Source organism: Pelobates fuscus, chromosome 6 (genome assembly GCF_036172605.1).
Source record: "Pelobates fuscus isolate aPelFus1 chromosome 6, aPelFus1.pri, whole genome shotgun sequence".
NCBI lineage: Eukaryota > Metazoa > Chordata > Amphibia > Anura > Pelobatidae > Pelobates > Pelobates fuscus.
Window position 1 is genome coordinate 43,585,171 of NC_086322.1, and position 13,273 is coordinate 43,598,443.

The 13,273-nt window shown below is 38.8% G+C and overlaps 1 protein-coding gene across 1 annotated transcript; it reads right to left on the reverse strand.

The window, feature by feature from the left end:
* Positions 1–1,333: 1,333 nt before the first annotated feature.
* On the reverse strand, positions 1,334–3,110 carry LOC134566044 (forkhead box protein I1c-like). Its single transcript, XM_063425755.1, has 2 exons — positions 2,528–3,110; positions 1,334–1,854 (listed from the first exon to the last, which is right to left on the reverse strand). The coding sequence occupies exons 1-2, from the start codon at positions 3,108–3,110 to the stop codon at positions 1,334–1,336; spliced, it is 1,104 nt and encodes a 367-aa protein (XP_063281825.1).
* Between the last annotated feature and the right edge of the window lie 10,163 nt (positions 3,111–13,273).

Below are 13,273 nucleotides of genomic sequence, written 5' to 3' on the forward strand. Positions count from 1 at the left end.
TATTTCTTTGGCAGAAGGACCATTGTTTAGGTGCCTCATTAATGAATGAGGACTGGCAGGACATACATGTGTTATCTGCATGTGTTGGCATGTATTGGGAAGAGTAATTCATTGTTGAGAGGCAGCAGGTGTTGGGATGTGAGGTCACTACCTATTTTATATAATATATACTCAGAGGCGAGGTAAGCCTATGCTGCCTACCTATTGAATAGCTATTCCACCACACCTCTAGACATCATGAATAGAATGGAATCCTTCTCATTCCCTCCTCAACCCACACCCTACACAGGTGAGCAGTGGGGGAGGAGAGGTTCATAATTCATTAGTAGAATGTTAGTGTTTATATTTGTGAGTGTATACATATCTCTGAAAGTGGTGCTAAGTAGATGTCATATTTGGGGTTGGACGTGCTTAGGTATACAGGTGTGTGTTTGTTTATGTTTATATTTGACAGGCAAACTTAGTGAGACATCCAGATGGGACACAAGAAAAGCAAAGGTACTCCAAACATAAGAGGAACCATACTACCCCAGAGATATAGGGAAATAATAAAATAGGGGTAACCAACAAAAAATAGTAAGAAATGAAATGAAATGCAAGCTCCATCTTTCCAAATGTACCTCCTGCCCCCCACTAAAAAAAAGATATTAATATGCTAACACATTTCATTGTGTATCCTGCTCAGTAGTTCTTGCTTATATCAAAATCAGGAACAACACGTAAAATTAAACGTTCTTTAATAAAATATAGAATATATCAAAATACAAACTATATTACACAATAGATTATATTTAAATAAAAAAAAATCATAGAATTGTCAGGAAATAATATGACTGTCATGAAATATTCATGGGGTTGTCATTAGAGATGTCCCGAACAGTTCACCGGGAACTATTCGCCAGCGAACATAGCTTGTTCGCGGTCGCTGCCCCCTATTCGTCATCATTGAGTAAACTTTGACCCTGTACCTCACAGTCAGCAGACACATTCCAGCCAATCAGCAGCAGACCCTCCCTTCCAGACCCTCCCACCTCCATGACGAATAGGGGGCGGACCGAACATCGCATATGTTCGCCCGCCGTGGCGACCGCGAACAAGCTATGTTCGCTGGCGAATAGTTCCTGGCGAACTGTTCGGGACATCTCTAGTTGTCATACATTATGGTTGTAAATGATTGTCCTATTGGAAGCAGAACAACCATGGTGAGCCATGTTAAATATATACTTGTTGATCTTGTATACTTTCTGCTACTGAATGATCTTCATAACGTATCCTCTACTCAAAATTGAATTATATGTTATTGTTATATGCAAGTTTAAAGTCAATATAATGGTCAGTATATTCCAGAGTAGAGAGGGGAAGGAGGGGTTTGAAATGGACGAAGAAATTGTGGCTGCATTTCTTGACTTTGTATGGTAGAAGAGAAGGTATTATAATAAGGGGCACTGTTATAAAATAGTCCACTGTCTTGCCCATGTGCAGATGGTTCCATTAAATTATTCTGTGCAAAACTGCCGAACCCTGTAATGTTTCTTTGTGTTACTTCCGAAACTAGGTCCAATGGCATCTGTCCATTTGCAGAACTGGAATCCAGAGAGGACATGCGGTTATAAAAATTACGTAGACAAGGTGTATCAGTGACAGCTGGAGGAGAAACACTCGTAATGTCCTGGGGTGAAAGCTTTGTGGTTGAAGCGGGCAAATTATCCACAGAGAAACTTTCTTTACTGTTCTCATTTAAGGTTGTCTGGTCATCCGTAGTCTTCAGTTTTCTAGACTTTCTTTTTCTGCGGAAATTCCCGTTATCAAAATCTTTTTTGCAGTTTGGATCAACGATCCAGTAGTGTCCTTTCCCTAAAAAGAAATCAATCCAAAACAAACAACTTCATTATTACCATTACAAACAAAAAATGCATTCACCACAATTAATGGCTATCAAAATAAAACTCTTAACAATGTGAATTACTAAACTGGAGAACAGAGAACTGACTCCTACAATGTTAGTAGTCATGGTTACTAATAAACAATTCAGACAACATCTCATCTTCTACATTGTCAATATATTTTAAAATTGTATTTGTATTCTAATTTTTGTCCATGCTGCATTATAAGATGCTCATGTGACCGTTCACACACACAGTTTCTGTTTCTTTCATGAATGCCATATGGTATCTAATATATATTAAAAATGTAACTTTTTTTTTTAGCACATGTATTACATAAAAGAGTATTTTTTTTTAAATGCCTCCCTCCCTATTCCTGCTTGTTCAGTAAAACTCATTCTCAGAAGATTTTCAATAATGTAGCTGATGAATATTGAACCAGTCACCTTGTCAACCAGGTCCATGATAACTACATTGCATCATGAAATATCCTGCTTATTTAACATCACCTTCTCTAAAAAGAATAGCTGTCATTAATTGAGCAGTATGTTCTATTTTCTTATAGGGTTTTAAATTACCAAAATATTTCTGATAGCATAGACTTCCATGTGTGCTCAAACAGTTAAACATTAAAGGATTCTCACCTGTGTCATTTTCTTCTCTTGTGACCTTCTTAAAGCAGTCATTTAAGGACAGGTTGTGCCGAATGGAGTTCTGCCAGCCTGCTTTATCCTTCTTGTAGTATGGGTAGTTGTCTAGGACATAATCGTAGATTTGGCTGAGAGTTAGTTTCTTTTTTGGATTACTTTGAATTGCCAAGGCTATCAGCGAAGCGTAGGAGTATGGGGGTCTCATCTTCAGCATGTCTTCCTGGGAAAACCACGTCATATCTGGAATAGGAAATCCAGGTGGACTTGAAAGAAATTGTCTCTGTTGTCCATAACGTGAAGACATAAGTGTAGCAGGGATGGTGCCATTTCCTTGTAGACAATAAGAAGAATTGTTTACTCCACCAAGCCACAAATAGGGATTAGTTGGTGAAGTGTAGTCCCCTAAGCCACAATAGGGAGCTGTCGATGTTGGCTGTGGGTTCTGCTGTTGGGACATGTTTAAGCTTTCAGGATATGCTGAGATGACCAATGTTTCCTGGGCAGTCTTTGGTTGAGATAGCGATCGCTTTAAAGTTGAGAAAGTTGTTGGTCTCTGTGGAGGTGGAACAAGATTCATGGTTTTTGGTAGAAGCTTCAGACTTCTAGCTCTTCATATGAATAATGAAGTATAGGGCTCAGACCTGTCTTTTCTACCCTTCAGTACTATCTGCTTTGGGTGAAAGATGGGAGTATCTTGTGCTCAGTAACCAATGGGCTTATTTACAACAGAAGAAAAAAAAAAAAAAAAAGAACAGAAGAAAAAAAAAGAAAGGGACAATTGTCCCTTTTCATTAATTGCCTGAAGTTGCAGACAGATTAGCAATGCCTAGTGTGTCCTTTCATTGTAATTCATAAGGCTGCCTTTAGAGAGACAGGGGCTCATATAAAATAAAAAACTAGGGGGAAAAACACTTATTACAATGCAATGATTATGGGTTTGAAGCATCCCTCTTATCTGTATGTTACTGCAGATTAGAAAAACATTAAAAAACCTTATTTTTCAAATTCACCATATTTTCATTGGACACAGAAGCTACAAGCAAAAGATCAAAGCAGCGTGTTTTTCTAGACATTTTCAAATGCATTGTAAGAGCCATTTCACTGGATGCAAGATCTAATAGCGGAGTTTATTCAAGATAAAGACTGTTCAATAAATTGCGATTTTACAATCAATACGTGTATAAATAAGATGGTGCAATAAAAGTTGTAATTCAAACAATATTATGTAACAGTTGCAACAAGCAACATAAAAAATCTTGGTAATACGATTTAGGTACAGCAGAAAAATGGAAGTGCTGGTGCGCAAGATTTAAAGAGACACCCTTAGTTACGGAGGATAACCCCTAAATTGTAAATTTAAGTTGCATGAAAAACATTAAAGAATAAAGAAAAAACAAAATCTACCAGCAAGTGTCTCTTGATTTAAGAAAGAGATAAAGATATGGTGACAAGGATAAAAAAAGTATCTTTAAATGAGGAAGTAATTCCAATTTGTGCCAAGGTTAAAACTCAACTTTTCATATTAAAAAACTAATAAAGAAAAAGTACATACTAAAAACATAAGAAAAAAAGCAAGGTGTTCAGTCCTTTTTTTGTATCTAATAATAGATACTATTATAGCAGGGTAACAGTTAGTCTATTAATGTTTTCAGCAGTGGATATGCTATTGTTTAGACTCTGTAACAACTCAGACAGAGCTAAGGCTGGGGCAAAGGGGAAAAGGAGGTACAGATTAGCTAACTCCTGTATCGGTAATAATCTAATGTGCCTTCGTGGGCCATCCGCTATTATTTTAACCCCTTAAGGACACATGACATGTGTGACATGTTATAATTCCCTTTTATTCCATAAGTTTGGTCCTTAAGGGGTTAAGTGAGAAAATTGAGGTAACAAAATGGTAAGTGAGGACGTGAACATGCCAGACACAGGATGCCTATGCACAGAGTGAAAATTCAGTTATTATGAGATGAGCGGCGGTGAGTATTAGCACCCAGGATCTGCCGAGTAGGCGTCCTGAGCCCCTTAAGGCTTTAGGCACATTAGACATAAGCGCCTCTAGCGGCTGTCAGGAAGACAGCCACTAGAGCCTGGATTAACCCTGCTATGTAAACATACATCTAAAGGGTTAAAACTAGAGGGACCTGGCATCCAGACCACTTCATTGAGCTGAAGTGGTCTGGGGGACTATAGTGTCCCTTTAATAGACTAACTGTTACCCTGCTATAATAGTATATATTATAAGATACAAAAAAATACTGAAGACCTTGCTTTTTTCCTATGTTTTTAGTATGTACTTTTTCTTTATTAGTTAATTAATATTAAAAGTTGAGTTTTAACCTTGGCACAAATTTGAATTACTTTCTCATTTAAAGATCCTTTTTTATCCTTGTCACCATATCTGTATCTCTCTCTTAAATTAAGAGACACTTGCTGGTAGATTTAGTTTTTTTCTTTTTCTTTAGTGTTTTTCTTGCAAGTCATATGGCGTGCTTTAAGCAATAAGTGTGTATGATCCCTGTATATTTGGGGATGGCAGATAATTGTCTTATTATTTATGTGATGTAATAACCTTTTACCTATATATGCATCCGGGCAAGCATTAACATTGTAAATGATCAACTTGGGAGCACAAGGAAAATTCTAAACAAATATTTAGGTGATACCTCCTCACTAATAACTGGCATTACTATCCCTAAGAAATTGAAAGTATATAAACCTCTCAGATAAATTAGCAATGTATGTATATACATTTTAGCCTGCAATGGGCTACTAACAAGAGATTCATTTCGCATTTATGCGTCCATCAGTCCATCAGTTGTAGAAATATCTGTCATGTAGCATATACAGAGAGTCTCTACAGATCTGATAGCCATGCTAGCCCCCAAACTCCAACTCATAGTATACACAAGCCGTGAGTAGAAAGGTGTGGCCGTCATTTCAAATTATCTGATGTCTGATCCCTTTTGATTTCTCTTTACCTCTGGGTAATTTTTCCCCAATTGCATTGATGATTTTGTGACCTCTAATTAGTGATCCAGACACATTCCTGAGGCCTGCTCCCAGTAAAATAATGTAAATATTGTGTACTAACTGTATAGACAACACTCCTATCAGATTGTGGCCTGCTCCCAGTAAAATAATGTAAATAAACAGTTTGGGTAACACTCCTAGTCAGCGGCCAGATAAAGGTAAATATGGTGTGTGGATCAATCAAAGCAATACTATCAGATCAAGGCCTGCTCCCACTGAAATAAATGTAAATATTGTGTATAAACAGTATGGACAAGACTAATATCAGATCTAAATATGCTACAACTAAAGCAAAGTAAATATTGTGTATAAACTACAAAGGTGAGACAACACCCATCAGTTCCACTCATGTTCCCTCCCAGTAAACACAGAAATGTATTTTGAATTGACATCATAGGCAGAGAGAACAACAGGAAAAAGAGGATTCTGACATCTAAAAATGGCTACAATATTACCTGGCCTAATGACTAAACAATATTACGGATTAGATATATTACGACAAGAGGGAACCTTGGAACTGATAAGTATTACCCATATTAAATGACTTCTGCTGTAGCTGTAGTTGTTGTTGTTTTGCCCTGCTTGGTTGAGTCTTGCAGTGTAACTATGCCTGCTATCTCCACAGATGCAGTAGGTATAAGCTGAAAATGTGCAATTCGTTTAGTTACAAATCTAATTTCATCTGAATTTGGCAATTAGGTACTGTCTGAATGAATGAACTGAAAGGGAATTTGGAGGAAATCAAAACAAATCATTTTGGATCCTCTATATATGGAGCTTTCTTTTAAACAGCAAGATCACCATTTTAAGGATATGAAATTATGGAGGTAACCACTAAACATAACATCTCTCTAATTTGGCACCCTTATGTGGGATTGCCATATTTAAAGATATTAAATCAGGGTGCTGTTTAGCAGATAGCTCCCTTATTCAGTAGCCTTAATAAGACAATCCACACTAATAAAGCAAATTAGGGAGTGAACCATTAAACATCTGAAAGATCAACATTAAGGGGGGGGGGGGGAACTTTCATTAACCCCTTTAGGACACATGACGGAAATATTCCATCATCTGCTAAACAGAGCCCTAATTTGTTATCCTTTTGAATAAAGGCATCCCAATTTTGGAAGTAAATATTTTTTATGTTTTTTTTTTTTCTTAACAATAATTTTATAATTTCTCCCAAACCAAAATTCGAAAGAAACTAATAAAAAATAAACTAAATACATATTTCTTCCTGTGCACATCTCTGCAGGGCATTGTTTTTGTTTTTTTTACCCACACTGAAAAAAGGTTAATAACGCTATAGACTGGATGTGGGAAAACGTTGTTCTTTTCAGGGAGGAAGGGGTGAGCTGTTGGTAAATAGCCCAGTGCTCACATTTTCCATAGAAAAATAAGTGACCGTCCTTTAATGTGGGAAAAGCAATACTCTATCATCTTCTCCCGAGTGCGTCTGTGGAGGTAACAGGCAATGCATGATTCAGCCAGGCAGGGAAAAACCACAATGAAAGGCTTTTGAAAAAAAGGGGAAGTAGCAGTAGGGGGATTGGGAATTGGGTGAACAATGGGATGGCCACCAGTACCACCACATCTGGAAATATTAAAATGTTCGCTTGTGCAATAAACTGTTGCACACTGTATATTACAGAGGGAAGAAGTTTGCAATTTCCAAAGCACAATAAGTGGCACAGAAGCACCCTGAATTCTACCAGGGTTTTTAAGAATTGTCAGATATCCAAAGTGAATTTAGAATTTGAAGACAAAGTAATCGAAACTGGAATCATAGCTGACTTGGAAAAAAAAATAAGTTTGGCTACTTTGGCCCAAAAATAAAAATTGACTTTGAATAGGAATTATTTCTTTTCTTTTTGTTTTTCCTTTTTTAATTCATCGGATGATGAAGGGTGCAAACTGTTCTTGTCCCACCTGCCTCTGTCGATTCGTGGCACTACCCCCTGCTCTGCCTAAATAGTAGTAGCAGAAGAGGTAGGTAATGACAACTGCACAGACTCACACAATGCCAGTAGACCCACAGCCTTCCCTCGTACGTTCTTGTTCTGTGTATTCCCTCAGCAATACAGACTTGTGATATCTTTGCAGATATTGACTCACAGTAAAATGGCTCTTCACTCGCCCCCTACTCACTTCCTTGTCAACCATTTGTAACTTTTTTTTATCTCTTTCCTGCTCTTTTAGATCACATTGTTGCATTTGATCAAACTGACCTTTTTTACTGCATTTGTTACTTTATTAAAATATTTAATTTGACTTTTGTTAATAGGCATCACGTCACGGTACTATTTTGCGAAATAGGCTTACACCATTCTGGCACATGATTCAGAGAGTGACACCTTTGCTATGTTGGATACTGACACTCTAGCAATCTCTGATATAGAGCTCTTAACTCAGACATATAGAGATTGAGTTCCCAGCCTTATCACCATCTAAAAGGAGGCACTCAGAACTTAACCACCCTTCAAATACCCCCATTTACAACAAAGTCTAGCATCACAGCCAGCATTTCAGTTTTTGAGCCAATACAATATTTTAACTTTTTTATGATCGACAACATGTTTGTAACTATGGCAATTAAAACAAATGTGTATGCCAGCCAGTATCTGTTGGCTGTTCCAGTTTCACACCACCTAAAAAAAACAAACAAAAAAAAAAAACATGACATCCAATTTAATAGGTATAGTATTAAAAAAAAAAAGAAATAGGAAAAACATATGTTCTTATGGGCACAGGCACCCCAGCCTGGCTACCCCTCTTTTTCCAGATGTTATGAAGATAAATAGTCATGAACCGCCGAGGTTCCTGCAATTTAATGGCAAAGCTCAGTGCCCCAACAGGAATTGTATGACAGGCTATGCAAGATATTAGCTCAAACCAAACACCTGTCTGAAACATTTTCAGAAACTTACACCCCTGGCCTGGATAGATGAATCCCAGAAGACATTTAAAGGAAGGTTGTGTGTTGAGCAATATATTTCATCTAACGCTATGGAATACAATCTTGTAAATTAGGTGAATAAACTACAGGTAACACCTGGCAATATCACATATATGTGTAAGAAATGCAAAGGCTTTCCACAGCAGCTGACATACTGCAAAAACCACAGAGGCCCTTCAGTACATTAATAAAAGAACGTGTGCACGTTATCCACATTGCATGTTGGAAGTACTGTCTCAGTGTGTGGTTCCTGGATTGCGTAACATTCCTTTTGACAAAGTGCATTACTGAGTACAGCACGTATTAGTGGGCTAATCAGTGCATCCAGCCATGTCTAGTTCACCACAAAGCCTGGTACAAAAAAAGTGCCATGTACAACTCATAACTGTGCTGTACAAAAAAAAAGCCATAACATTTCCTGGAATTTGCAATAAAGTTTGTGTCAAACATGTTATGTAACCAGCCCCCTAGTCTTTCCATATTGCAATCAGAGAATATCCAGAGACTTTGTGGCAATCATTTTCTTTGTGGGATCCCCCCACACGATAGCCTGAAAAAAGCCAACCTAGAAAAATCGCAGTCTGTTACAAAACAGGAAGCTAGGATAGACTCTAGCTACTATTGCCCTTCCTGACCATCTTTACCTATGCATTACAGAGTGTTTCAGATGTTACTATGTAGAGGTAAACTGATGAGTCAAATGCATGTCAGAGTGCTTTGATTACAAGCAAGGCCGGACTGGGAAAATATTTTTTAATCACAGTGGGAAGGGGTCGGAGCCAGAGCGAGAGTGTTTTGTCATTACCAGTGACAAGCATGACCCCCCTCAAACTGAGCATGTTGCAGGGCAGACCATGCGCAGAGCTTTGCTGAGCATGAGAAAAGGCTCTGTATTTGTTCTTTTGCAAAACAAGAACATTTAATTACATAGCTTGTACTGTGTTTACTTGTGACTTGGTTCTGGTGTCTCCATAACTGGGATACCAGAGAATAAAAGGGCCCGGAAAGCGTGTTGTGCATGTGTTTAGAAGCTGCTTGTGGGATTGTGTGTGTGTTGAGTGATCTGATTGTGGTGGTTTGTGTAGAAAAATAATTTTCCATTGTGGTGTTGTTTGCAGTGTTATATGTATGGCTAGAGACTGTAGGGAGTATGTGTGTGTTTAGTGGGAATAGTGTGTACAGGAGGATGTAGTGAGTGTGTGCATAGGGTTGTAGCTGTAGTGTATGTGTGTATCGGTAAACTAATGTGTGTAGGGGCTGTAGAGAGTGTGTGTTGAGGGAATGTAGTGTGTGTTTGCATGCAGGGCATCTAGTGTGTGCATACGGGATCCAGAGTGTGAATGTCAGGAATGTAATGTGTGTGTAGGTGGTGCAATGTGTGTCTTTGGGGGAATCTATTGTGTGTTTAGAGGATCCAGAGTGTGTATAGATGATCTAGAGTGTCCCTCAGGGTTCTGTTATGGGACCCCTTCTATTTAACATCTTTATAAATGATCTTGAAAAAAAACGTCGCCTGAGAGGGGATATGATAACTTTATACAAATATATTCGGGACCAATACAAACCATTAATCTATTCACAAAACAGACTTTACATAGGACACGAGGTCATGCGTTTAGACTGGAAAAAACATAGAAAGATAGAAACATAGAATGTGACGGCAGATAAGAACCATTCTGCCTATCTGCCCATCCATCATGCCCAATATTTCAATATACTTTTAATTAGTCCCTGGCCTTATCTTATAGTTAGGATAGCCTTATGCCTATCCCACGCATGCTTAAACTCCTTTACTGTGTTAACCTCTACCACTTCAGCTGGAAGGCTATTCCATGCATCCACTACCCTCTCAGTAAAGTAATACTTCCTGATATTATTTTTAAACCTTTGCCCCTCTAATTTAAAACTATGTCCTCTTGTTGTGGTAGTTTTTCTTCTTTTAAATATAGTTTCCTCCTTTACTGTGTTGATTCCCTTTATGTATTTAAATGTTTCTATCATATCCCCCCTGTCTCGTCTTTCCTCCAAGCTATACATGTTAAGATCCTTTAACCTTTCCTGGTAAGTTTTATCCTGCAATCCATGAACAAGTTTAGTAGCCCTTCTCTGAAGATTTAGTTTAAGGCCAAACATTTTTTTTTTTTACTGTAAGAACAATCAGGATGTGGAATTCTCTGCCTGAAGAAGTGGTTTTATCAGAGTCTGTACAGATGTTTAAGCAGCAACTAGATGCATACCTACAAAAACAGAATATTCAAGGATATAACTTTTCAATGTAGGGTAACAGCTTCTTGATCCAAGGAGATGTCTGACTGGGGTCAAGAAGGAATTTTTTCCTAGTTTGTTCCAAAATTGGAAGTGCATCAAACTGTTTTTTTTTCTGTCTTCTTTTGGATCAACAGCAAAAAAAAAAAAAAAAAAATGTGAGGAAGGCTGTACTTGATGGACGCAAGTCTCTTTTCAGCTATGTAACTATGTAACTATGTATCTATGTAGAGTGTGCGTAGGGGATCCAGAGTGTTTACAAGGAATGTCTGGAATGTAGTGTGTGTAACTGGTGTAGTATGCATAAGCAATGTTGTGTGTGTGTGTGTGAGTGTGTCTGGAATGAAATATTTGTAGGGGTGCAGTGTGTTTAAATGGTGCAATGACTGAGGGGTGCACTCTATGTGTGAGTGGTTCAATGTGTGTGTGTGAGGTGTGGAGTGTGTTTGTGACGGGTGCAATGTGTATGTGTGAGGGTTTCAATGTATGTGTGAGGGGTGCAGTGTGTGTGAGGGATGTTGTTTGTGTGTGAAGGGTTCAATGTATGTATGTATGAGGTGTGCAGTGTGTATGTAGGGTTCAATGTATATGTGAGAGATGCAGTGTGTGTGTGAGGGGTCCAATGTTTGAGTGAGTGGTCCAGTGTGAGTGTTAGTGGTGCAGTGTATATATGAGATGCAGACCTGTATTGTGTGTATGGGGAGGGGTAGAGGGGGGGACAGATGGAGGCAAATATGTTCAATAACTTTTTTTTAAATACATAAACAAACTTATAAATAAGTTTTCTCTCACAAGTGTGAGCAGCAGCAGCACTCTGAGTTTGCAAGAAGATCCCGGCAGAGCTGCAGGTTAGAGCTCATGGGTCCTCTCTCCTCTGCAGATTGAAGTGCCAGCGGGCCGGTGAGGGAAATTTTTGATCTCCCCAACTTCCTGTCGTGGCACACTGCAGGACTGTTGCAACTCCCCTGTAGGCCTCAGCTCATGGCCATCACGGCCCACTGGGCATTTGCCCGGTTTGCCCTATGGCCAGTCCAGCCTCCTTAGTAGCTACTAGAGTGCTATGAATGAGCTTGGAGAAAGCCCTCATAAGAGTTTTCCTCGCTAAGTGAGATCATTCTGCCTTTTGTTTTCCCCACATTTTTTGCGAATCCGGACTTTTTTTTTAACTATTATTGTTAAATAGTCCTGTTGGTTATTATGGATTTTTATTTGGCCTTTTGTGGAGCTGAAGAAAAGAAAAGGTATTAGATTTATATGCTCCCGCCCATTATTATTAGAGTGAGGGGGTAAATAGGTTTTTCCCCGGACCTTTAGTAAGGGATTATGGGGGCCCTAAGTTTTAGGGTTTGGAAAATGGCAAGTAGCACCTCCTTACTGTCATAAATACCCAATATGAAGCCAATGGGTGAGATATTGGGTGGTGGATAGTAGCATGTTCACCCACGTATCAATTTTAACATAGCCTCTACATGCTGCCAATGTGTGGGGGCTGAGGAGACTCTTGAATGTCCCTTAATGTTATCATTTGTTTAGGTAGCTCTATATCTACTTATTTGTAGTGGTTAGGGTACCAAGAGAGCCTTGAAACACTAAATGTAGTCAAACCATTTTCAAGTAGTTTGACTTCTTACATGAGGTCCACCAGGCACTACTCCTTGACTTCACTGCAGCCTCCAGGACAAAAGCTCTCTGCCATGGTACTCGTGCACGGCAAGGTTTATCTCAGCAGGGTGAATAGAAACTTCTAAGGAATAGATTCTGGCTCTCCTGATTACATTTAAAGGAGGTGGGGAGTGGTGCCGGCAAACCCAGGTAGGAAGTCAAACTATTCTAAAATGCCTTGACTATTCAAATGGTAATAGGGGAGGTGGGTGTCACAGGAAACTCCCAGCACCATTACCACTCCGGGCTCCATTAGTAGATTCTGGGAAATGTCCACCCTGCTTGCAGTATAGAAAGTCTTCTAAAACATGACATTATATCTGAGCAATATTGGCCCTGCATATACATAAGAAAATGTTTTTGAGTATATCTCTCACATATCCCAGCTGAGCCAGACAGAGATTGTGGATCCTTTCTCATCCACTTTGAGTTTTTTTTCTCTAGTGCCCCTAAATAACACAGTGTAAAGCCCTTATTAATAAACTTAGCTTGAGAGAACATATTCAGTGTGTACAAACTTCTATAATAATATATGTCACATGGCCCCAGCATGCATTATACATACACCCCTGGAAACCATAAAATAAGCCCCCCCCCCCCTTCTTGTTATGGGATTTACCAACCTTGGGGACTACTTGGTAGGAGAAGCAATATGAACCACTGCAGATAAGTGCCCTAGAAAATGAAGGGAAGTTAAACCTAGAGAGTTCACTGTGTAGGTCCTGGCATGGAACCTGGAGGGATAATTTATTTCATTTTTGTCCTTAAATCATCTGGCTTCTTCTGTATAAGTAATTCTACTACTTAATTAGGCCATATCTTTGACA